The sequence below is a fragment of the Nelumbo nucifera genome, chromosome 5, assembly GCF_055504915.1.
Source record: "Nelumbo nucifera cultivar China Antique chromosome 5, China Antique-T2T, whole genome shotgun sequence".
NCBI lineage: Eukaryota > Viridiplantae > Streptophyta > Magnoliopsida > Proteales > Nelumbonaceae > Nelumbo > Nelumbo nucifera.
The window spans coordinates 76,435,596-76,462,643 of NC_142653.1; the positions used below are offsets into that span (position 1 = coordinate 76,435,596).

The window sequence follows — 27,048 nt, forward strand, 5'->3', positions numbered from 1 at the left end:
AGGGAAAAACCTAATATTGTGTTGTTACAAGAATCCAAACTGATGGAATTAGATGGGAGAAGGGTGAGGAGTTTTTGGAGGTCTAGAGGTTTAGGTTGGAGCTCGTCTCCTTCTTGGGGAGCCTCGGGGGGGATTGTAACACTATGGAGGGAGGATGTGGTGGAAGTAGTGGAAGAATTGATAGGCAGATTCTCAGTTTCCATTAAGTGCAAGAATGTAGAAAATGGGTGTGTATGGGTCTTAACCAATGTTTATGGCCCTAATTCCTATAGAGAGAGGAATGAGATGTGGGAGGAACTATATGCAATTAAGGGGCTATGGGATGGTCCTTGGTGCCTGGGCGGGGATTTTAACGTCATTAGATTCTCTGATGAAACCAGTAATCCCCAACAGGTAATCTTAACAAGCATGAGGAAATTTAATGGTTTTATTGAAGATTGTGAACTGAAGGAAATACCTCTACTGCAAGCCAGTTACACTTGGTCCAACCTTCAGGAAACCCCTTTGTGCTCGAAGTTGGATAGATTCCTTTTTAACCTTGCCTGGGAGAATAGTTTGGAAAACTTGGTTGCTAGGGCATTACCCAGGGTCACCTCTGATCACTGTCCTATCCAAATAGGAACTGAGTCTTTTCCTATAGGACCCAAACCTTTTAGATTCGAAAATATGTGGCTTACCCATCCAGATTTTGTGAAAAAAGTGAAGGAGTGGTGGGGTGAGGAGGAGAGGGGGATAAGATGGAAAGGGATCAAGTTCCACAAGAAATTAAAAAGGTTGAGAGCCAAAATAAAAGAGTGGAATAGAGATCAGTTTGGTAGAATTGAGGAGCAAAAATTGGGCCTAATCTCTCGAATAGAGAATTTGGATGTAAAGGAATCTCACAATGGGCTGACCGAGAAGGACAAAGTGTTAAGGAGACAATTAAAAAAGGAGTTGGAAGAAGTGTTATTGAGGGAAGAAATCAGTTGGAGACAAAAATCTAGACACAAGTGGATTAAGGAAGGCAATGGGAACACTAGATTCTTCCATGATTTGGCCAATGGGAGACGAAGAAAGAATTTTGTGACCAAACTAGAGATAGGAGAGGAGGTGATTACAAACCAGGATGACATAGCCAGAAAATTTGTGGACCACTTCAAATCGATTTATAGAAGGCCTTTGAGTGAGAGAACAGTTATGGAAATGGTGGATTGGCCAAGGATTGATGAAGGAGTGGCAAGGTGGCTGGAAAGGGATTTCGAGGAAGAAGAGATTAAGAAAGTTGTCATTCTAATGGATAGATCCAAGGCTCCGGGTCCAGATGGCTTTACAATGGATTTTTATCAAGACTGTTGGGAGGTGTTGAAAGAGGATCTAGCTGAAGTCTTTAAGGAATTTGCAGACAATCACACTATGAGCCCTAGAATTAATGCCACCTTTTTGGCCTTGATACCTAAGAAGAATGATGCCAACCACCCAAAAGATTATAGACCTATTAGTCTGGTGACAAGCATCTATAAAATTCTTGCTAAAGTGCTCTCATTGAGAATCAAAACAATCCTCCCTACCATCATTAGTGAAACTCAGGGGGCTTTCATTCAAGGGCGACAAATAACAGATCAGATCTTAATTGCGAATGAGTGTGTGGAGGAAATGAAAAGGTCTAGTAGGAAAGGATTCATTTGTAAATTGGATCTTGAAAAGGCCTATGAATTGGTGGACTGGGAGTTTCTATTAGAGGTTATGCGGAATGGTGGTTTTGGGGACAAGTGGTGTAGTTGGATCTTAGGGTGTATCAATACTTGTCACTACTCTATTCTGGTAAATGGTACGGTGAGGGATTTTTTTCCAGCTTGCAGGGGTGTCAGGCAAGGGGATCCACTTTCACCATTCCTTTTTACCATAGTAGCTGATGTGATTAGTAGGATCATTACTAAGGCTGACAGCGAAGATGCCATCAGGGGTTGGAGAATAGGGAGACACCAAGTCCCCGTCACCCACCTTCAGTTTGCAGACGACCTAATGATTTTTTGTGAAGGAGGTCTTAGTGAAAAGGTAGCAAACCTAAAGGAGCTAATAAAAGGATTTGAAAGTGTCTCTAATTTGAGAATAAATCTGGAAAAGAGTTGCATAGCAGGTATAAATTTGGAGGTAGGGGAGGTCGAGGCTATTGCGGAGTGTCTTGAGTGTTCCACCTCTACTTGGCCTATGTCATATTTAGGGCTTCCTTTAGGGGCAAATCCTAGGGAGAGTAGATTTTGGACTCCAGTGTTAGAAAAATTTGAGAAGAGATTAGTCTCTTGGAAGAGGAACTATATCTCTTTAGGAGGAAGAATTACCCTAATAAGAGCTACCTTGGCTAACTTACCTACTTATTATTTGTCTGTCTTTAGGATACCAGTTAGGGAAGCTAGGAAGCTGGAGAAGTTGATGAGAGACTTCTTATGGGAGTCGGGACAAGAGAAAAATGATCACTTGGTTAATTGGGAAATTGTGTGCAGAAGTAAAGAAGAGGGGGGTTTGGGAATTGGGAGGGTAAATAAAAAGAATCAAGCTCTGTTAGGGAAATGGTTGTGGAGATGGCCTTTGGAAAGAGAGAGATTGTAGCATGAGGTGGTGGGAAGCACTCATGGGAGGTTAGAGAATTGATGGGATGCTGGTGTATCGAGGCAAGCTAACCTAGCAGCACCTTGGAAGGCTATTCACAACACCCTTCCTCAATTCCTCATTTTATCAGGTATGAAGTTTGTTCTGGCAACTCTATCCTTTTTTGGGAGGATATTTGGGTAGGAGACTCACCGTTAAAGGATTTGTTCCCCTCGCTTTTTTCTATTTCTTTGTACAAAAAAGAGGTGGTCTCAAAATTTGTCTCACCCTTGGGAACACCCTTAGATCCTACTTGGGATTTTGGTTTTCGTAGAGGACTTAGGGATGCTGAAATTGAGTCTTTCTTTTTTGCTTGGGTGTCTTAATAAGGTTTGTTTGGATCCCTCCAAGCCAGATAAGAGGGTTTGGACTCCTAGACCCAATGGAACCTTCACTTGTGCTTCTTTTTTCAAGTCCATCTCTCAACTTTCTACTCACCAACCCTTTCCGTCAAAAGAAATTTGGTGTAGGCCAATCTCCCCAAAAATTATGGCTTTTTGTTGGGAAGTTTTCCATGGGAAAGTAAACACTTTAGACAACCTACAAAAGAGAAAACCTTTTCTCTGTATTTCTCCTAATTGGTGTATCCTCTATAGAGCTCACGGTGAGGATTGTTACCATCTATTAGTATCTTGTCCCTTTTCTGCAGACCTTTGAGCTTGGCTACTTTCGTTGTTTGGGGATAGTTGGAGTCTACCAGCAGAAGTTCACATGCTCTTCAACCATTCTACCTTTTATTGGCCTACAAAAATAGGGAGAATTATGTGGAGATGTGCTCGTGTTGCCTTGACTTGGACTCTTTGGGAAGAAAGGAATCTCAGAATTTTTCAAGATAAGGAAAGGAACAGCCAAGATTTGAAAGACTGTGTGTTAAATAGGGCAATACATTGGCTGAAGACCTTGGAAATCTTTCGTCAATTCTCCTTTAATGACATTTGGAGAAATTGGTTAGCAGTAGCAAGGTGCTCATCTTTAAAGGCCAAATCAATTACAAGCTGGTCTCCTCCACCCGAAGGCTCAATTAAGTTGAACTTTGATGGAAGCAGCATGGGTAATCCAGGATTATCCGGAATGGGGGGTGCTTTGAGAAATGAGAAGGGAGAGATTTTGTTGCTCTACTCAGGTCCTTTGGAAATTGGGAATTCCATCAGGGCTGAACTTTTAGCTGTTGCACAAGGGGTCCAATTTGCAAACCAGCTGGGGGTACAACAACTAATAATCGAGGGGGATTCCAAAGTGGTGGTGGGTTGGTTGAAAAATTCTGAAGAGGCTATGTGGCAATACAAGAATGAAATGAAGAAATTTAGTTGGTTGACAAGGAATATGTTGGTCATTGTACAGTGGGTGGGGAGATCAGCAAATACCTTGTCAGATGTGTTAGCTAAGCAAGGGGTAAATAGGGAAGAACTATTTTGGGCTCAGTTGTGATTCTTGTTTTTCTTTCCTAGTTTACTTGTAAGTTTCAAGGAGGAGCTGCAGCTCACACCTCTCACTGGGATGATGTATGAACTCACTCTAATTTGCTTCTAAATCAATAAACTTATTATTATTCATCAAAAAAAAAAGCGCAAGGGCCAATTTGCGCCTGAGGCGCAAGGCACAAGGCGAGGCACGTGCCTTTTTAAGAAAGGAGCAAAATTACAAAAAAAAAAGTCAGAAAATTCAAAAAAAAAATTCAAAATTCAAAAGATATTAAACATAATGTTAATAAAAAATATAAACTTAAATTTTAAAATAAATTATTTAAAAGACCTAGTATCTAAAATTAAAATACATAAACATAACATGTAAAGTGTATTCAGATGAAAATTTAAAAATAAAAGCAAACATATAAAGCATTTTCAAGCATGTAAAACCCACAATCTCTTTTATTCCTTAATTGCATTGCTTCAAGCAGTTAATGTGATGTAAAACATATTGCATCCTTGTTTCTATGAGTCGCCTTTGCACCACGCCCCTCAAGGCAAGCCCGAACAAGCCTATGTTAGGGTCTGAAATTCTTATTTTTCACAAAAATAATGATTTTATAACTTTCATTGCCTTTTAAGAAGATATTTTATTGCAATGAATGAATGAACAACATTAGCAAATAGGGGGTTCTCAGAGCGCATGCCTGGGCTGAGGCGGAAGGCATATCAGGCGCACGCCTAGGCGCACCAGGCGCACACCTTTTGAAAGGGGTGTGCCTAGGACTTGGGCAAGGCACATACCCCAAAATGCGCCTCGCCAGTGTGCCTAGGCACACCTTTTAAATCACTGGGTAGATCTCTTACAAAGGCATATATGAGAGTTAACAAATCGAACCTTGTTGTCTGCTACTGTAATCGTAGCATACTAGACTATTTTGATAGGAAATGGATGTAAAAACAAGGGAACAGGAAGAAGATGAAGTTGGTTTAGGAATGGATGTCAGTTTCTCGTGGCAGATTTCTCCCATTGACATCTTTCGTTAAAATTCCTGTTCTCAAAACTCTAGAGATTAAAATAAAAACACACTAAATGGAGAATCCCAAGACCCCATAGTAGGAACATTATGAAATTAGATTGTACCAGAACTCATCTGCAATCCTTTCCTTATTTCTTGGACTCTCGTCTCCAAAACAAAAGAAAGGAAAACCCATTTTGCATTTTACAATCTCTGTTTTGAAGGAAAAATGAAGCTCTTGCAACTCCTTTCTCCTTGAAATAATTACAGATGGGAAGGAAGTACAAAAGACCTTCCTTGTTCAATGTCGTGAAAAATAAATTGTCACGGCACTCCGCTCACAGTGTCATCTTGGAACAAATGTGTTGAGCTTTTCAAATACCACATGAAGCAAAGTTGTTTTTGTGTACTATCAAATTCCATTTGACAATGATCCTGTGAATCAATAATTTGCAGATCTTGTAAAAGCCCAATTTATTTATTTCAAGCACGAGATTTGTATGCCCTGTGAGAGAGTGCGACAACTCATCAAGTTTGTGTTGCGAAATATAGAGGGAGAAAAGAAGAAGATTTTCTTTATTGATGATGAAAACATATTGAGCATACACCTTAAATAAGAAAAGATAGGAAAGACAAAACCCCTAGAATTTCTCTCAATCAGGATTGACTAAATCTTTCCCTTAATCCTAGGATATGACTTTCCTAAATTTATTCAAATCTAATCTTTTCTAAATTTATTCAAATCATATCTTTCTTAATTTGCCGCAAATCCTGTCTTTCTTAATTTGCCAACACTTCCCCTCAAGTTGGTGCAACGATATCTATCATGCCCAACTTGCTAACTTGAAGTTCAATTGGCTATCTCAACAAGCCCTTAGTCAAAACATCTGAAACTTGTTGCGTGGTTGGTACAAACGGAGTGCAGATTATTCCTTCTTCAAGCTTCTCCTTTATAAAGTGTCTGTCAATCTCAACATGTTTAGTCCTGTCATGTAGAACCGGATTATAAGCAATGCTGATAGCTGCCTTGTTATCACAATACATCGAAAAGCTCACTGGTATCTTAAGATCTGCTAGCACCCTCTTTAGCCAAAGAACCTCACACACTCCTTGAGCCATTGATCTGAATTCAGCCTCAGCACTACTTCTAGCAACTACACTTTGCTTCTTGCTTCTCCAAGTAACTAAATTGCCCCAAAGAAACGTGCAGTACCCCTAAGTTGATCTTCTATTGGAGATCAAGCCTACCTAGTCCGCATCTGTATACACCTCAACCCCTCTCTTCTCATTTTTCTTGAAGAAGAGTCCTTTTCCTGGTGTGCCTTTTAGGTACTTAAGAATTCGATACACAGCTTCAAGATGTGCTTCGTACGGGGAGTGCATAAATTGCCTAACCATACTCACAGCGAAGGCAATATCAGGACGTGTATGTGACAAGTAAATCAATCTTCCTACCAGCCTTTGGTATCTTCCTATATCTACTAGAACCCCATCTTTAACTTCTCCAAGTTTAGTATTAACTTCTATCGGAGTGTCTGAAGGTTTGCATCCACTCACTCCAGTTTCTTTCAAGAGATATAAAATATATTTTTGTTGCAAAACCACAATGCCCTTCTTTGATCTTGCCAATTCCATTCCAAGAAAGTACCTTAGCTGGCCTAAGTCTTTAATCGTGAATTCCTTGGCTAAGCTTTGCTTTAGTCTGCTCATCTCTACAATATCATCTCCAGTCAAGATTATGTCATCAACATAGACAATCAGAACCGAAACCTTATCTTTGGTGGATCTTTTTGTGAAAAGAGTATGATCAGATTGTGCTTGACTATATCCTTGACTTTTAACGAACCTTGTGAATCTTTCAAACCAGGCTCTAGGAGACTGTTTAAGTCCATATAGAGATTTTTTTAGCTTGCATACCTTAGTTCCAAACTTCTCAGTGAAACCAGGTGGAGGCTCCATATATACTTCTTCTTCCAAGTCTCCATTCAAAAAGGCATTCTTCACATCCAGCTGATTCAGTGGCCAGTCAAGATTAGCTGCAACAGATAAGAGTACTCGAACTGTATTTAGCTTCGCCACTAGAGAAAAGGTCTCAGAGTAGTCTACTCCATATGTCTGAGTAAAGCCTTTGGCTACTAAGCGAACCTTGTATCTCTCAAGGGATCCATCTGAGTTGTACTTCAGAGTGAACACCCATTTACAACCAACATCTGTCTTTCCATCTGGCAGGTCCACTTTCTCCCAAGTAGCATTCTTTTCCAAAGCTCTCATCTCCTAAAAAACAGCTTCTTTCCACTCGGGAACATTTAGAGCCTCCTGGATACTGTTAGGAATGAATACACTAGACACTTGTGAAATAAAGGCACAATATGAAGGTGAAATATTTTTGTAAGATACAAAATTTGACAGAGGATGTTTTGTACAAGACCTAACACCTTTCCTAAGAGCAATGGGAAGATCAAGCTGACTAGAAGAATTAGAATTACCTGGAGGAATATTTTCAGTGATTTTTGGAGAATTATCATGAATTTCATGATCCAACCTCAGATCAGATTCTTGTTGATGCTGCGGAATAGTGCTTCTCCTTTTCTGTGCTAGATATTCCCTTGAATAAACAAGGCCTTTACACTGTTTTGCACACATCTCTGTTGTTTCAGCTTTTTCATTTTAATCTGAGTCTGAAATTGTGTTTGAACCATGTTATAGAAATTTTTGAACACAGTTTCAGCTTCGGATTTCTCTTTTAAAAGGAAAACCCAAGTTACCCTAGTATGATCATCAATAAAAGTAATGAACCAACGTTTTCCAGAAAGAGTTGTTACTCTAGAAGGGCCCCAAACATCACTATGAATCATGGTAAATGGTTTTGATTTTTTATATGGTTGAGACTGAAAAACAGCACGATGATGTTTTAATAGTTCACAAGATTCACACTTGAAAACTGAATGATTTTTATTCATGAATAACTTGGGAAATAGATGTTTTAAATATTGAAAGCTAGGATGTCCTAATCGATAATGCCATAACAAAATTTCACTGTCACTAGAAACAGAGATAGAGCTGAAACAAGTCTGTCGGTCTTGCCTTCCAAAGGTAGATCATTTATTAAAGAGGTAGAGACCACCATCCTGTTTAGCACCCCAATCATCTTCCCTGAGGTTAAATCCTGAAATTCACAACAAGAAGACCAAAAATTAACTCGACAATAATGATCAAGGGTTAGTTTGCTGACTGATAAGAGATTGTATGATAGGTTAAGAACATGCAGAACATCTTTGAGGTTTAGAGAAGGAGAAATAGATATAGTTCTTTCCCAGCAACAGTAGCAAAGGAACCATCTGCAGTCTTAACCTTTTGATTCCCTGCACAGGGTGTATATGAAGAAAAGAATTGCGAAGTGCCGATCATATGATCAGTGACACCTGAATCTAGTATCCAGGAGCCATTAGATTTGGTACAAGCAATGGCAGCAGTGAAAAAATTACCTGATTGAGCTAGAGAACAAGATGGGTTAGAATTTCTTAACGATTGAGATTGAAACATTTTATATAAGTGTTCTATTTGTTCCTTTGTGAAAGGAAGAGACTCTAAGGATGATTGCTGCCCTGGATCCGAGTTGCTTACTTGAAGTGCGCAGACATCTCCCCCTGACTTGTTGTCACTGCTTGATTTTTTCTTCCAACCCACCGGTTTCCCGTGCAGCTTCCAGCAAGTTTTCCGAGTATGCCATGGCTTTTTACAATGATCACACCAAGGCCTCTGCTTTCCTCCTTGTTTCTCTCCATCCAAGTCTACACCTCGGGCCACAAGAGCGGACCCTTCATTCTCTGTTTTTATTTCACTAACATTCTTCAACATCACTTGCCACCATGCTTCTTCTCTACGCACTTCTGAAAAAACCTCTCTTATAGTAGGCAAGGGCTTTCGTCCTAAGATACGTCCCCGAACCTCATCAAGTTCTTTGTTCAAACCAGCCAAGAAGACAAAAACTCGGCCTCTTTCTATCTTCTTTTTGTATCGAGCACCGTCACTGGGACTTTCCCATTCTTCTTCTTCAAATAAATCCAACTCCTGCCAAACAGCCATCATCTCATTATAATAAGTTGTTACTTCACGGTCACCTTGTTGCATCTTCCACATTCGGGTATTCAGTTCGAACAGTTGTGAACGATTGTCCAAATCTAAATAGGTTTCCCTAACAGCTTCCCACACATCACGAGCCGTCGACAGAAACATGAATGGTTTTCCAACCACAGGATCCATAGAGTTGATCAACCAGGCGGTAACCATAGAATTTTCAGAACGCCACTGCCTGTACTTTGGATCATCAGTGACTGGCGGTTTCACTTCGCCATTCAAATAGCCGAGTTTCCCTTTGTCGTCAATCACCAACCGCACGGACTAAGACCACTCAAGATAAATTTTTTCATTCAATTTGTGAATGGTAATCTTAAGGTAATTCTCAGAAAAAGAAATAGCAGCTGGCTGAATACCTCCCTCCGAAGACGTCACACCACTGGTAGCATCCGAAGATGCTGAACCTGAGCCAACCATGGCGGCTTTAAAGTTCATGGTCGAACCCTAAAGCTCTGATACCATGTTGCGAAATATAGAGGGAGAAAAGAAGAAGATTTTCTTTATTGATGATGAAAACATATTGAGCATACACCTTAAATAAGAAAAGATAGGAAAGACAAAACCCCTAGAATTTCTCTCAATCAGAGATTGACTAAATCTTTCCCTTAATCCTAGGATATGACTTTCCTAAATTTATTCAAATCTAATCTTTCCTAAATTTATTCAAATCAAATCATATCTTTCTTAATTTGCCGTAAATCTTGTCTTTCCTAATTTGCCGACAATTTGAGCTCAGACATGTACGTAAGCCTCACCACAACAACCACACTATGGAGAGGCAACTATGCAGTATGCACATCAGCTTATGCTTGTATTTGGAGAGCCACTGCTCACCCAAGAGATTGCAGTGGCAATTCATCCAAATCCGAAGGAGTTTAAACCAATTAGCTTGGTAAACAGCTTGTAATAAAATCATTGCTAAGGTGCTCTAGAGGAGATTCAGAATTGTTCTCACTCACATCATTTCACAAAATCAAGGAGCTTTTGTAAGGGATAGGCAGATAACTGACCAGATCTTAATTGCCAATGAGAGTGTGGAAGATTTGAGAATAAGTGGAAGGAAATGCTTGGTGTGTAAACTGGACTTGGAGAAGACCTATGATTTGGTGGATTGGTCCTTATTGTTGCAGGTAATGGAGAGCTTTGGTTTTGGGGCAAAGTGGTGCAAATGGATAAAGGGTTGCTTAGTAACTTGCCACTACCCCATTCTGGTTAATGGGGCAGTGGTAGATCATTTCCCCACATCTAGAGGGATTAGACAAGGAGACCCCCTCTCTCCTTTCTTGTTTACCCTAATAGTTGAAGTGTTGGCTCTAAGAACCTAGTGAGGGTAGGTAGAATTAGGGTCCCACTCACTCACTTACAGTTTGTTGATGATACAATTTTGTTCTGTGAGGGTGAGGAGATTAGTTGGGTTAGGAATTTAAAGTTGGTGATTCGACTCTTTGAAAAAAATGTCCAACTTAAGAGTAAGCCTTGACAAGTGTTGTGTGGTGGGGATCAATAGGGAGAAGGCAGAAAGGGTGGAAATTTTGGGTTGTATAATTTCCGAATGGCCTCTTAGCTACTTGGACCTAGATTGGGTGAAATTTTGGGAACATAATTGGGTGGGGGATATCTGTTTGAAAGAGGAATTCCCCTCTTTGTATTCCCTGTATTCCTTTAAAGATGAGTCGGTGTCCACTTTTCTTGTTCCTTCAGATTCTGGCTCTGGGTTTGATTGGAACTTGGGTTTTAGAAGGGACCTTAGGGATTCTAAAATCCTTTCTGCCTCAACTCTAACTCAGACCTTGGGTGGGTTTTTTTTGGATCCAGGACGGGGGGGCGGGGGGAGGGGGGGTTAATAGGATTTGGACTTTGACCTCCTCTAGGATGTTTTCTTGTGCCTTTTTCAAAGCCTTAAATGCAGCCTTTTGATAGCCTAGGGGTTAACTTTCCTGTTCTTGAAGTTTGGGGTAAACCGACTCCTAGGATTGGGGCTTTTTGTTGGGAAGCCTTTCTGGGCAGGTGTAACACTTGTGACTTGCTCCAAAGAAAAAGGCCTAATTGGTGCTTATCCCCCAACTGTTGTGTCCTCTGTAAGGCTAATGGTGAAAACTGCTATCACCTATTAATTTCCTACCCTTTTGTTTCAGATATTTGGCTTTGGTTTTTCTCCTTGTTTGATTGCTGATGGACGCCCCCTCGGGATGTACGAAGCTTATTTTGCCTCGTCTTTTTTCAGATGGCCAAAGAAGAGGGATATGACTCTATGGAGATGTGTTAAGGCTGCCATTTGTTGGACTGTTTGGGAAGAAAGGAATTCAAGAATATTCTCTAATAAGGAAAGGAGTAAGGAAGTTGTCATTGAGGCAGTCACTATTAGAGTGGTACAGTGGGTGCAGTCCCTGAAATTGTTTGAAGGTATCTCCGCCAACATGATAAGAAGGAATTGGAACGAGGGGGTAGATTCAGCCCCAGCAAAGACCAGAATTGTTTCCCTTTGGTCTCCACCAGCCAATGGGTTTGTCAACCACTCAAACTGAGTTTGGATGGCAGTAGTGAAGGTAATCCAAGGCCTTCGGGCATAGGTGGAGACCTTTAGGGATGAAGAAGGAAAAGTCATTGCTTTATATTCTGGTCCTATTGGTGTTGGAGACTCTCTCTGGGCTGAGGTCTTGGCAGTGATGGAAGGCATGAAGAAGGCTAAGGATCTGAACTCGCAATCATATTGTTGAAGGGGATTCAAATCCGGTTATTGGATGGCTGCAAAAAGAAGATAGTGGTCTATGGAAGTTTGCAAATGAAAAAAGATTGTTTAATCAGTTAGCACAAGGCTTGGAACTTCAGATAAAATTGGTAAAGAGAAGTGCCAATTCCTTTGCGGATACTGTTGTACTTATTTCCCTAGGGGAGGGTGGGAAGGGATCAATTGTTTTGGGCTATGTTGTAATTTGTTTGTTGTTTTCCCTAGGGGAGGGTTAAGAGATTTTACCTCTCCCCATCTTCTTTGTACTTATTTCTCTAATCTTTAAAGAAAGTTCTATGTTATTCATCAAAAAAAAAGGTTTCTAGAAGAGATTGCATTACGGCTCTTTTGCACTGTTCTTTCTTTTTCTAATTGAGTGAATGATTTTTTGTTGTATAGATACCTCCTAAGCTATTTAGGTCTTCTGCACCAACACGGGACTGTTCATACTCGCTAGTGCCATGGAATAAGAGAAAGAGGGAAAGAAGAGATGGGGAAAAATGGGCAAAGAAAAGAAAAATGGAGTAATTTAACAATGAAAGAGCAATTTATTAACTTCAACGTTTCTGTTAGTGGAAATTTGAAAAAAGGGAGGTATTTATATCTTTTTTCAAAAGTTTAGGGGAGATTTTTATTAGGGTCAAAACACAGGGGAGGTTTATAAGATTGTCAGAAAATTCAGGGAGACTTTTATATTTTACCCTAATTTTTGTGTATCAACACATATCCAAAGCGTATCCCGATACATCTCTTAAAATTGCCTTTCCAATACACCTTGCATTTCCAATATTTTGAACTTTGATAAATAATAAACTCTGTTATTTATATCACGTCTAAGAGGCAAAGAGATGTTTAAGGTGCAGTTTTTTTATACAACTGTCTAGGCTCAAGTCTTGCAAAATGAGCACAAAAGGTGACATGGACTAATGGTATCATAGTAACAGCAATGTTTTAAAACACGGAGGCGTGACATGAGGCGTTCTGCTACCTGGAGTCGTGAGGTGTAGTTCAGAATGTAAGAGGCGTAAGCCTCCCAAACACAAGGAGGGGGAAGAGGAGGAAGAAGAAGGAGGATCTGCCTCCCTCCCTCCTTCTCTATGAAAGATGTCTTGTACTAAGAAGAACAAAGACGCATAACAATATCCCCCAAACTTTCTTTCCCCTTCTCTTTCTCTTTCCTTCCCTTTCCTTTTCTTTCTTTTTTCTTTGACCAATTTGACCAGATATCTGGGAATCTGGAAAACTGGGTTTTAAAAAACCAGAATGGCCTCTGGTTCCCAGGTCTGATGGTCTGACTGGCCAGTCTGGTTCAACTTTTACAACACTTACTGAAGTATTAGGCTCAGTGAGATTTCCACTAAAATTGGCTAGAAATATAAACAAGCTTACTTCTGAAAGAAAGTAATCAACTTTTTATTCTTAAGCAAGAGGCTTTTTTCCTTAACCAAATGCACTTATTTAGCAAGTTAGGATATAAAACAGTATCTTAGCATTCTATCATAACCATAAATACCCTTAAAGTGAAAGAAACAAGCGATTTAGAAGGAAGTCATACCGAATTGGTACTACTATCATCCCTCAAGATTCTTGTCAGCATTTCTACAGTAGATGCACATTTCTGATCACCCGCAGCAAGGCAGAGAACAGCTACACATTGTGCAACAGAATACAAGGCCTGCTTTGCAAGACCACCAGACTGGGGAGATGGTTTAGCACTTGAAAGAAGAGAATCTAGTAAGTCATCAAAGCTTGTATTTGCTGAATGGACTAAGGCAGCAAAAAAGTTCTGCAGGGCCTGCATTATTCAGAAAAATATTTTCAATAATACACTCTAAATTAATATACAAAGTGAACAAGGTTGAGGACAGTACCTGGAGGGCTTGTCCCTGCAACAATGAGCTCTTGATTAATGTTAAAGCTTGAGGAAGAACCTTGCTTCTGACAGTTAATCCAACATTTGGAATTGACTTCCTGTCTGCCATCAATGTGCAGCAAAGTTCTAATGCCAGAGCAGTCATATGCAAATCTGAATCACTGAAAAATAGAAAATTTCATAAAAACAAAGTCTTTATAACCATACTATACAAAGCTATATTCAACCATAAGTTGATTATACGAGGGAAGAACTAAATAAATAAGCATTGCACAAGTCGGAAGGATGAACCTTATGAGAGTTGAAAGTTCCACAATAATAACTTCATAAGCGGATGACCCAATTCGATCACCATATGCAACAATTAGGGAATTCAGTGTTCCCAGTGTTGCCTGCCTTAATGCCCGGTTGGCCTATATGGCAGGGAAACAAACCGAAGAAGAATATTTTCAGATAATGCACTCCAAGTTACCAATTAGGAAAATAAACCACAGTAGTTCAAGAGTCTTTTCATTAAATGGGAAAATGTGATGCATATACCTTCCGCAAGAAAGCTGTTAATTCTGCAATAACATGACCCAGAACACATGACAGATCTATCTTCAGTGGAGAAGCAGCAATGACAGCAAATGCCTGGAAGCCACCACTTAAACTTTAAAAAAGGTTTAAGTGAAAGGTTGAAACAACAAAAAGCAGAACCATCCATGACATGATATTCAGTATCCATGTGGAAACATAATGGTCATTTCTTCATGCCATAGAAAGAGTGCAACAGCCATAAAATCTTTTTTTTTTTTTGAAAGTACAGCCATAGAACCATAATAACTGCACAGTTCATAGACGAACGCATGCTCTCAACAAACTTCCTACTTTTTTGGCAGGTAACCATAAATGTTGTTAATAGAGAGGAAAAACAAGAAATACACATATGAACATCATAGACATTATGAAATTAACCTATGTGACAAGGTGGATGGTTTATGCATTTGGGATCAAAAAAGACTGTTGAAGACCACAAGGGAATCAACCAAATAGCTGCTCACCTACTATATAAAATTGAAAGCACAGCTTCAACTTGAACAGAACAACAGCAATCAATGAGGTAACAGGAGCTCTGCTCCTTTTTTATAACTTGTTGCTTCTTTCTCTTGGACTGAAACATTTTTCCAGTTATTTTTTCACTTACTCTATTTCTTTTTCTTGGACTGAAACAGGAGCTGCACACCCCCCCCCTTCTTTGATTCTGCATTTTTATCATCTAGTACTACTACTACTAACTCTGTTTTCATCATTCTTGAAGTAGAAACATGCTGAAATAGCAATAAAACATGTAAGGGACTGAGAGGTGAGCCATAAGGAAAACTAGAGAAAAGAATTGCATGAGTGACAGTGAGAAACTTTTGCATAAATCTGATTATGTTTAGTGTTTATGCATCAGTTAGGAAAATTTCCACGAAAATTGCATTTAATTTGCTTATATAATACTATTAATTTGCAATTTTTGCATGAATACGTTTATTGATTTGATTCTTTTACCTATTCTTTCCTTGATATTTTTTAATTGCTTTCTTTACATTTTTTCATTTGCTATGTAAAAAAAATTAAGTACAATATATTTGACATTTTTGCACAATTAAAAATTACATGGTTCTTTTTTAATTAGTAACTGCAGATTTCATTAATACTAAGATTGAAAGAGAGTACAAAAAAGAGAGTCAATGAGAGATAACCTCTCTCATCTCTCCACAAATATCTGGTTCTTCCCTACCCCTTGTTTATCTAGAACATCTGCCATGGCGTTTTTACTCCTTTTGACCCATTATATCCTTACTTCCATGTCCTTTTATATTTCAACAACTTTGCCTCTTCATTTTGTAATCATGCAACAGCCAATTTGGAATCGCCTTCAATAATCATCTTTCTAATGTTCAAGTTTTTGCCCTTTGCACCCTTGCTTACAACAGCTACTATACTGTCCATGTTTGTAGTATTTGGCATAAAAAATTCTTCTATTCCTCTCCTTCCAGATGTTCCAACAAATTGCAAATGGAATGCAGATCCAAATCACCTTAGCCTTCTTAGAACATCTTAAATTTGGCCAAGCAGAAAAATTTTCTGAAGCTGAGTTTGGAAGAAAATCAGATACTCCAAACATTTTGGTGAACAGACTCCAAAGGAAGTCAGCAAACTTGCAGTTGAAAAACAGATGTCTGACATTCTCCTCCTATTCCTCACATAGACAGCATCTGTTAGCCATACTGAAACCTCTTGATTTTAGATGATCCACTGTTGGAATACTGTCCACCACTAGCTAAGCAAAAGCTTCTACCCTTGGGGGAACCAGATTTCCCCAAACTCCTAACTGATTTGATTGATTCTGAAATACTTCTGCTGAGAGCTAGATGACAGGATTTCACTGAGAATTTTCTGTTTGGACATTCCTTCCACCAAAGTTCATCCCTCATTTGAGAAGAGATCTTCACCTCCTCTACCTTCCCTAACAGCAATAGTACATTCTTCCACCTCAATATCCAGCAAAGGTCTCCTGAATTTTGAACTCCAAACCAACTGTTCTATTCTTTCATAGGAGTATCCAGCAAAGGTCTCCTGAATTTTGAACTCCAAACCAACTGTTCTATTCTTTCATAGGAGCTACTGATAGTAATTTCAGCCTCAGCCAGCTTATACAGTCTTGGGCATATAACTCCTTCAACTTGCCAACCCCACTCCAATTATCCTCCAAAAACCTGATTCTTGATCCATCTCCTACTGAAAAGCTTGTTAGGCTTCTGAATCCCCTACTAAAAAACTCATGATCCCCTTTCACACACTCACCCCATATGAAGACTTTACTTCTCTAGGCTCCCAACCAAACCTTACCACCCCATACTTCCCCATCACCACCCTCTTCCACAAAGAATCCTCCTCTCCCTAGCCCAAACCTCCATAACCACTTCCCCAACAAGGCCCTGTTAAAAACTTTCACTCTTCTAATCCCTAGCCCTCCTTTCTTTGGTCTGAAAACTCTTATTCCTGATGGTCCCGGATTCCATAAACTACTTCCACCGAAATTTAATTTCATAAATTCTGCAGTTCTTAGATGTTTAAAATTTTAATTTTGATTAATGGAGGGGAGCTCTAATCTATGCTATTTGGAATTTTCATGCACTCTTTTCTAGTAAAATATCAATGGAGGAATAAAAAGAATAAACATTTAGAGATGCTATTAAATGCCATAAAACAAGTACAAGTGATTTACAAGGAGATGTAAAAGCACATGCAAAAGAATAAGAGCAAAAAGAAGGAAAAAAACATAAGGTGAATTTCAGTTGAAGACAAGTACTGTGGGAAAGATTATTTCTAAAAGGAAGTCTCAGAATCAAATAACCCACCTATGGAAATAGATGGTTTCAATTCAAAGTGATAGAAGTACCCCAACTTCAAATCCTCTTTTTCACACGCAAAAAAAAAAAAAGTAAGGAAAGCATTAAAGAATCCAAGGGTACTTTTGCACGACCATGTCCAGAAAAAGTTATGTAAGCAAGGCATAGGGGGAAGTTCGTACAAACAAGTACAGAGAGCTGATTAAAAAAGGATGAAAGGAAAAAAATATATAAATGAATATGTAGCAAAATGATTTTTTTCAAGCTGAGATAGCCTTCTAAACTATGCTTTTTATAGGGTTTTATAAGAATGTAGAATTGTTATCTTAATTGCACAACCAACTGTGGAAGTTTAAAACTAGGTTGATGATGATGATGAAAACTTTGCAATGTGTTACCTTTATAATACAATATGCGCAAATGCAATAGAGAAAATAAAATAAGATTTAGGTGAGAATGAGATTATTTTAGTGAGAACGACGAATATGAAGTAACATCCATATCACCTAGCTAGTTTTTTTTTCTCAATCTAGCCATATTATTATAAAACTAAAGCCAAATAAAAAGCATCAGTTGAAAAGTCTGAAATAGGCTTTTATTCAGTGCATGGAGAGGATGGTCAGTGATAGTGACCTTCAAGACAAAATCCCTCATCAAATGGAGCAGTATAAGCACACTTCGAGTGCTTTCTCTAAAGAATTGACATTTTTTCTATTTTGATAATTAAAAATGATTTCATTAATCAAGAGAAATAAAACTTTACAAGAATCCCTTGGAGAGGCATGAGATGCAGCCTCCCCTAAACATTACAAGAGATAAGAAATAAAGATTACAATGCTGCCCAAAATAAGCGATCCCTAGTAGACCCCAGTTTAGCAAGATAATCAGCCAAGGCATTTGCCTCCCTACCCACCCACTGTTATCTACATGTTATGTGCCTTGTTAAACATTTAACTTTTTTGATAAGATCCCCATGACTCCAAACAACTGAGTCTCGATTTGACAGCCAGCCCACAATCACCTATGATCTCCTTCAATTAATAGGTTCTCCACTCCTAGTTGATTAGCAATCTGAACTCTTGTAGAGTCCCATATCCCTACCGGGCCTAAAAATAAGGATATGATGTTGTCATTCTCATTCCTCAATACTCCTCCAATGCCAAATGGTCTTGGGTTACCTTGACTGCTTCCATCAAAATTCAGTTTAAAAAATCCATCTGGAGGAGTTACCCAAACTGTAGTGGCTCTGGCTTTCCCAACCGAAGTGTGTGCAACTATGGCCCAATCCCTCCAAATGTCATCAAATGAAAAAGAACTGAAAGTAGCCAAGGATTTCAGTAAATGGATAGCCCCAGTTAAGATACATTCCTTCACTTCTATAAAGGACCAGTCTTTATCTTGGAAGATTCTAGCATATCTTTCTTCCCAAATTGTCCATAAGGTGGCAGCTCTGAAACATCTCCACATACTCCTCCCGCTTTCTACTGGGCAAGCAAAGGTAGTCAATGAGAATTAAAATTTTACCTCTACTAGTTGATTTTACCTACATCCAAACAAAACAAACATCCAATCCCAAAGAGTTGCAATAAAGAAACAAGTAACCAGTAAGTGGTAACAGTCCTCACTATGAGATTTGCACAAGCAGCACAACACACCAGTTTGGGGATAAACAAATGAAAGGCTTTTTCTTTTGTAAGTTCTCCAAAGTATTAATCTTCCAAGGTACACTTCCCAACAAAAGACAATAATTTTGGGGGGCACAGGCTTTGTCCACACTTCTTTCACTAGGAAAGGCTCATGTGAAGTACTCAAACAAAGGGACTTGAAGAAAGATGCACAAGTGAAGGAACCTGTTGGGATAGGGGTCCACACCCTTTTATCAGGAGAAGAGGGGTCCAAACAAACACCCTCTAAAATGGATAGAAGTTCAGTAACAGAAGCAAGCTCATCCTCCCTTAAGCACCTACGAAAACCAAAGTCCCAGTTCAAGGATAAAGGTAAAACTAGAGGGGGAAGAAAGACGGAGATAACCTCCTTTTTATAAAGAGAAAAAGCATACAGAAAAGGAAATAGGTCTTTTAGAGGTTGATTACCCACCCAAGTGTCTTCCCAAAACAGAACCAAATTTCCGGAGCAAGTGTCATACCTTACAAATTGAAGGAAATTGGAGAAGACGCCATGTATTGCCTTACAAGATGTTGTTTGCGTAGCCTAATGAGATACCCCAACATCCCAACCAGAGACAGAACAGCCATGAATACTAAGCACAACCCTATGCCACTAACTTTCTCTTTCCAGAGCCCATCTCCATAGCCACTTCCCCAATAAAGCTTCATTTTTGAGGACCAAATTCCCTAATCCTAGAGCCCCTGCCTCTTTACTTCGACAAATTATCTCCCAATTAACTAAGTGATCCTTTTTCTCCTCCCCTGGGTCTGAAAAAAAAATCTCTCATCAATTTTTCTAATTTCCAAGCCTCCCTACAGGGGATCCTAGACACAGAGAGATAATAGACTAGTAAATTGGCAAGTGTAGCCTTAATCAAGGTTACCCTTCCACCCATAGTGATATTATTCTTTTTCCAACCTGTCGATTTGCTTTCAAATTTCTCAACAACTGGGTACCAAAATCTGCTTTCCCTAGGATTCTCACTTCCCTCACAAAAAAAAATGATAATGTCATCGCAAACTGGAGATGAGTTACAGAGACATTATTCCTTCCAATCTTCCAACCATCTATTATTCCCTCCCTATCTGCTTTTGATATGAATCTACTCAGCACATCCGCCACCAAAGTAAACAGAAAAGGAGAAAGAAAATCACCCTATCTTAACCCTCTGTGGACTGGAAAGAAATCCTTTACCATTCCATTCACTAGCATAGAGTAATGAACAAAAGTGAGGCAACCAATCATCCACGAGCACCAACTTTACCCAAACCCACAAGTCCTAAGTATCTCCAAGAGGAAACTCCAGTCCACCATATTGCACGCCTTCTCAAGGTCTAGTTTACAACCAAAGCCTTGGCCTCCTAATTTCCTCATTCGTCCACACCGCCTCCAAAACATAGGTGTATTGTGCTACGCTTTTTTTTTGTTATCTTACAATGTTATGCATATCAACTCACACATGTATGTCTTCTTTTGCTTTCAGAATGTAAACAATGATTATGAGATTGCTAAATGGAAAAAACAGCACAGACTGTTTCGAAGCGTCCTTGCAAGACACATTTCCATGGTGTGGGGGTAAAAGAATATTTGCAACCAATATTCTTTTAGCCAAAAAAAGAAGCAAGGGACTATGTAGTGAAATGTTTGGTGTGGAGGAAACTCCCATACATCCCTGGCTGTTTTTCATACACATCCAAAGTTCGCCAATCATAAGACACTCAATGATCTTACCGTTCTTCAAGACAATCAATGATTCAATGTCCTGAAGTGAGGTTATTGACAAGACATGCAAACCCTAGAAGATATGACCTGATCTACTTTGATGAATTAGATGAGAGTAGAAAATGGTTGACTGGGAAAGACCCATCAGATAGCATGGTTCATAGAGGGAGTGATCTTATATGGAGTCAAGTTAATTTAGCATTAGGGGAATCTGAAATCCATGAAGAGTCTAATAGGTCAAGGAGAAGTTTATATGGATGTAGTGCCACAGTGGTTGTGGTGCAAACAGAGTTAGAGGTCACCATGAAAGAGGCAATGCTGGAAAGCAAAAATGTTGTGCAAGAAGAAGATTAAAACACAATGTCAAACAAAAATATTGAGGAAAATGAGATAAAGTAGAATTTGATGTTCCAGATGATGATGAAAATGTTGATTGTGGTGATTATGTAGGTGCATTTAGTGGAGGGGTTGCTGCCGCTTCTTAAGCCTTTGAAGTAAATTAGAGAATTCTTGTTTAATTAAATGATGGTTTGTATTGGATTCTTTCATATTTTATATCCTTTTTATTTTTTGTAGAGTGTAGGCATGTTTTATTATACATTAATTAGTTCGTAACTTTGTATCAAGTATTAGATAAATCGATTCTTTTCATGTCAAACTACTGGCTTCATTTGGAACCTCTTTAAAGCAATCTTTGAAGTTGGAACCTTCCAACCAAGATCATCTGCAGAGATTTTTTCATTATGGCCAAGAATAATAGGTGGTAAGTTGGCCAATATAATCTGGAGGTGTCTTCCATTTGCCATTTGCTGGAATATATGGAAGAAAAAAAATAGAAGACTTTTTGAAGACAAGGAATGGAAATTGGACAAGTTAGTGGTGGCTGTTGGCAAATCAGTGGCATATTGGGTTTTAATATGCCTGAATTTTCTCAAGTCAAGAAAAAATCAAGCTTTGATAGGGAAATGGTTGTGGTGAAGGCCATCGGAAAGTGAGAGGCTGTGGCATGAGGTGGTAGGAAGCATTCATGGGAGACCAGAGAATGGATGGGATGCTGGTGTATCAAGGCAGGCTAACCTGGCAGCACCCTGGAAGGCCATTCACAACACCCTTCCTCAATTTCTCAATTTTATCAGGTATGAAGTTTGTTCTGGCAACACTGTTCGCTTTTGGGAGGATATTTGGGTAGGAGACACCTCTCTAAAGGACCTTTTCCCTCTGCTATTTTCTGTTTCTTTGTATAAAAAAGAGGTGGTCTCAAAATTTGTCTCACCATTGGGAACACCCTTGGCTCCTAATTAGGATTTTGGGTTTCGCAGGGGACTAAGGGATGATGAAATTGAATCTCTCTGACTTGCTATGTTGCCTTAATCAGGTTTGCTTGGATCCCTCCAAGCCAAATAAAAGAGTGTGGACTCCTAGACCCAAAGGAACCTTTACTTGTGCTTCTTACTTCAAGTCCATCTCTCGGCTTTCTGCTCATCAACCTTTGCCGTCAAAGAAAATTTGGTGTAGGCCAGTTCCCCCAAAGATTATGGCGTTTTGTTGGGAAATTCTATGGGAAAGTAAACACTCTAGATAACCTACAAAAGAGAAGACCTTTCCTCTGTACTTCTCCCAATTGGTGTATCCCATGTAGAGCTCACAAGGAGGATTGTTACCATCTACTAATATCTTGTCCTTTTTCTACAGACCTTTGGGCTACTTTCATTGTTTGGGAGTAGTTGGAGTCTACTAGCAGAAGTTCGCATGATCTTTAACCATTCTACTTTCTCTTGGCCTACAAAAAGAGGGAGAATTATGTGGAGATGTGCTCACGCTGCCCTGATTTGGACTCTTTGGGAAGAAATGAATGCTAGAATCCTTCAAGAAAAGGAAAGGAGCAGTCAGGAATTGAAAGACTATCTGTTGCATAGGGCAATACTTTGGCTGAAGACTTTGGAAATCTTTCATCAATTCTCTTTTAATGACCTTTGGAGAAACTGGTCAGCAGTAGCGAGGTGTTCACCTTTAAAGGACAAGTCAATTACAAGCTGGTCTCCTCCATCTCAATGCTCACTGAAGCTGAACTTTGATGGAAGTAGCATGGGTAATCCAGGATTATCCGGAATGGGGGGTGTCTTGAGAAATGAGAAGGGATGTTAGCCAAGCAAATACTAAAGATGGTTGAAAAATCCTAAAGATGCTATATGGCGTTACAAGAATGAAATGAAGAAATTCAGTTGGTTGACAAGGAATATGTTGGTCTCTTTGCAGTGGGTGAGGAGATCAGCAAATACTTTGTCCGATTTGTTAGCCAAGCAAGGGGTAAATAGGGAAGAATTGTTTTGGGCTCAGCGGTGATTCCTATATTTCTTTCTTAGTTTACTTGTAAGATTCAAGGAGGGGCTGCAGCTCGCGCCACTCCCTGTTTTGGGCTCAGCTGTGATTCCTGTATTTCTTTATTTCTTATTCATCAAAAAAAAAATTCTCAAGTCAAGAGAGAGGATTTAGGGGAAAGTTTATGGGAGGTATTGGGTGTTCAAAATTGTATAATGAATATATGATGATGATTAGTATTGTTCCCCACTATGTTTATGTTTTTCTGTTGTTAGGTGTTTTTCTTTTATCAGTAACAAAATGCTTTATTAAATAATAAGAATTGTGTAACTTTAAGTACAAGAAAGGGGAGGTAAACTATCTTAACTCCCCCACAACAAAGGAACAAATAAGAAAGCTAAACATTAGCCCAAAACATAGATTCCTTAAGCACCCCTTGCTTGGCTAACCCATCAGCCATTGAGTTAGCGCTTCTCTTCACCCAGTCTGTTGTTAGGTGTTGCCCTAACACCTATTCAGATTGTACTTCTTTTTCCATTTTAATGAAATTTTTACTTTTACTTATCAAAAGAAAGTTAGATGAATCAGTATCAGCAACCATTTTAGAGCTTTTTTATTATAGATTCATGTCATTGATTCTAACATTATATGCCTAGGTATGTGCTAAAATCCTAATAGGATTGAACTCATATTCATTAATCATTATTGTTTTTTAATGTTTGTTCTAATGCTCACATTTATTTGTTTAATTCATCATACATTCTTTTAATTCTTGTTTAAGGCAAATTCAAACAGCAAAAGGATATTTTTAGGAAATGGATCATTATATTGTTGTATGAATGACCACCTTCAATCTCAAAGGGCATGTACAGCACAAAAGCAAGCCAACTGGAATGCATATGCTGAATCCAGGCAGAGAAGCAACCACTCAGCTCAGGATAAAATTACTTGTAGGAAACCCAATGACCTAATGGAGAATTTCAACGGAACTCTAACAAATATAAAAGCATGATAATATAATAAAGAAAATAAAGGATGTAAACTGACATCATCTTTAAGCCATTTCTTTTATCAGTAACTGTATTCATTAAGCAAATGTGTTTAGTGTATACAAACCTTCACAGCTGTAAGTCGGGTTATCTCATTCCCCATCCGGTCAACAAGTACAGGTAGACATGCGGGCAATTCTACACGGAGGTTATCACCAAATGTTGAAATGACAAGCCCCATGCAAGAAATCGCACACTCTTTAACCTCCTGAACAAAGAGTCTTGTAAGACACAATGAATATGAAGAAAGAAAATTCCAGTTAGGAGTTCAACCAACCTGATCTTGATCTTGGTTTGCAAGGCGTGTCAATATTGCATTATAAATTGGATGAACATAAGGTTTAAAATCAAAACCACAAACCTATACCAGGAAACAATTTCAGTAAAAGAAAATTGACAAAGGATTGAAAAAATAATAATGAAGTCAAGGATGCTTTCACCTCAAAACTTGGACGAACAACCCGGACAAGCTCCCCACAAACTCTTAATGCCTCAGCAGTGACTTTGTAATAACGCTCACTAACAGCAGATAATACAGGACTAGATAAAGCCTGCAGAAACACCAGTTGTAAACCTTCATCTAAGGATCTAATAATAACATATAGCACAACATACTAATTAGATAGGCTGACAAAAGTTTGAAATGATGAGGTCAATCAGGGGTGAGCCAGTGATGGTCTGGTGTGGCAAAATTCATGGCCACATTGCAGATCAGATTCATCAGAACTGCTCATATTGAAGCATCTTGTCTTAATAGGTCATCCATAAAATTTTAGACCAATTGGACATCAGCACATCATCCAAAATTTCATGTTGCTTTTGCAAAAATTTTAGGGACAGAAACGGTTTGTCAATACATGGCTAACAGGAATGGATTAATTCTCATTAAAATGGGGGAGGGGGATCTGGAGAAAGATCTTTGAGGCCAATAGTTAGCAACAGTGTGATGGCTTTATCAAAGGGGTCTCTTATGCCAGCATAAAAACCTAGAAATTCCTGCTGGCATAAGAGACTCCCTAAAGAAGAGGTAATGGCTGTTATGGAAAGGACTCAAAGGGCAAGACAAATAAATGTGCAAAGGCTGGTTATGCTTACATGAATGAAACTAAGAAATTTTGGGTGGTTTACTAGGGGCATGGAATCATAGTTTTCAAGGTGCAAGGTGAGACTAGGCAACCATGGGGAACCGAGGCACCTAGGCCTCGCCTAGGCAATGGAGTATAAAAATAAGAAGCCTATAGATTTCTGCCCCTCCTGAACTAGTTTTTTGGTTTTTATATTAATCTACAAACCATTGAACTAACTTTTGTGCTTGTGGTTCTTGCAGTCTTCAAGTAGGCAAAACATAATATTAGAGTTACAACATACAAGTTAGAACATAAAACAAGAACTAAAGGAAGGGTTTACCCCAGTTTCAGACCAAGAAAATCTAGGGAACAAATACTAAAATAAAAAATAAAAAAAAAATTAAGAAGATAGGAAGTTTCCATACCTGTTTGAGACACCAATGATGAGGAAATAAATGGAGAAAAATGCAAGAAAATTAAATACAAAAGAAGGGGGTGAAGCCCCTGTTTAATTCCAATAAAAATGATTCAAAAAGCTTGGGGAAAAGATACAAAAAAGAAGAGAAAGAAAATGGGGCATAGCCATTGTTTTAAACCAATAAAAAGAAAGGAAGCAAAACATAAGATGAAAAAGGGATGTTGCAATGATTTAAAAGGCTTGCCTAGGCGCACAGACGAGGCACATTTTAGGGTAGGTACCTCGCCCAGGTCCTAGGCACAGCACTTTCAAAAGGCGCATGTCTAGTGCGCCTGATGCGCCTTGCGCCTTGGCCTAGGCGTGTGCCTTTTGAAAGTTGTACGCTTTTTTGCTTTTCTTTTTTTTTGAACTTAGAACCTTTTGAAAATTCCGAGAACCCCCTATTTGCTAATTTTGTTCATTCATTCATCTTTTTTTGTTGATAAAGTTGTTCATTCATTCATCTTAATAAAATATCTAAAAGGCAAATAAAATTATAAAATCATTATTTCTGTGTGAGAATTAAGAATTTAAGACCCTAACATGGACTTGTTTGGGCTTGCCTCGAGGGGTGTGGCACAAAGGCGACTCGTAGAATTAGGAACTTAATATGTTTTACATCACATTAGCTACTTGGAGTAATGCAATTGAAGAAAAAAAAAAAAGAGAGATTGTGGGCTTTACATGCTTGAAAATGTTTTATATGTTTGATTTTATTTTTAAATTTTCATTTAAATATGTTTTACATGTTATGTTTATGTATTTTTATTTTAGATAATAGGTTTTTTAAAACCATTAATTTTAAAAATTAAGTTTATATTTCTTATTAATATTATGTTTAATATTTTTATTTTTTTGCGTCTTTTTAATTTTTTGGCATTTTTTGAATTTTCTGACTTTTTTATTTTTCAGCAATTTTTTGGATTTTTGCGCCTTGCTTCAAAAAGGCACATGTTTACATGCTTGAAAATGTTTTATATGTTTGATTTTATTTTTAAATTTTCATTTGAATATGTTTTACATGTTATGTTTATGTATTTTTATTTTAGATAATAGGTTTTTTAAAACCATTAATTTTAAAAATTAAGTTTATATTTCTTATTAATATTATGTTTAATATTTTTATTTTTTTGCGTTTTTTTAATTTTTGGCATTTTTTGAATTTTCTAACTTTTTTATTTTTCGGCAATTTTTTGGATTTTTGCGCCTTGCTTCAAAAAGGCACATGCCTCACCTTGTGCCTCTCACCCCAGGCGCAAATTGGCCCTTGCACTTTTAAAACACTGGGATCTTGTGTAGGGAACAAAGGAGGCCTCTTTTTCTTTCTTCCTCTGTTCAGTTCTCCTATCAAAGTGAAACCCTCGAAGACAAAGTTTGTTTTTTACTTTCCTCACAACAAAAAACATGATGACATGCAAGAGGTTCTATTATAAAAACTGAAACCAACCAATAAAATATTGTATATTTTATATTTGTTTCTAGGCACCCACCTAGGTGTGGGTGTGTGCCTAATTCCCTGGGTGTGCGCCTAACACTATTTTTTCCTGCCATTTGGGCAAAGCACTCCTTGAAAAGTGCCTAGTTACCTAGGCAAA

General features: G+C 38.5%; 1 protein-coding gene across 4 annotated transcripts in view; it reads right to left on the reverse strand.

Moving 5' to 3' along the window:
- LOC104593933 (cullin-associated and neddylation dissociated) overlaps nucleotides 1-27,048 on the reverse strand; it is a 79,223-nt gene that overhangs the window by 30,854 nt on the left and 21,321 nt on the right. For all 4 annotated transcript variants that reach the window (XM_010254032.3, XM_010254033.3, XM_088887226.1 and 1 more), the window contains exons 16-22: nucleotides 24,370-24,480; nucleotides 24,207-24,290; nucleotides 23,997-24,137; nucleotides 14,329-14,421; nucleotides 14,080-14,201; nucleotides 13,787-13,949; nucleotides 13,471-13,710 (exon numbers count right to left, since the gene is read on the reverse strand). In XM_010254032.3, the coding sequence (XP_010252334.1) occupies nucleotides 13,471-13,710; nucleotides 13,787-13,949; nucleotides 14,080-14,201; nucleotides 14,329-14,421; nucleotides 23,997-24,137; nucleotides 24,207-24,290; nucleotides 24,370-24,480 (954 nt within the window). The remainder of the gene's footprint in view (nucleotides 1-13,470; nucleotides 13,711-13,786; nucleotides 13,950-14,079; nucleotides 14,202-14,328; nucleotides 14,422-23,996; nucleotides 24,138-24,206; nucleotides 24,291-24,369; nucleotides 24,481-27,048) is intronic.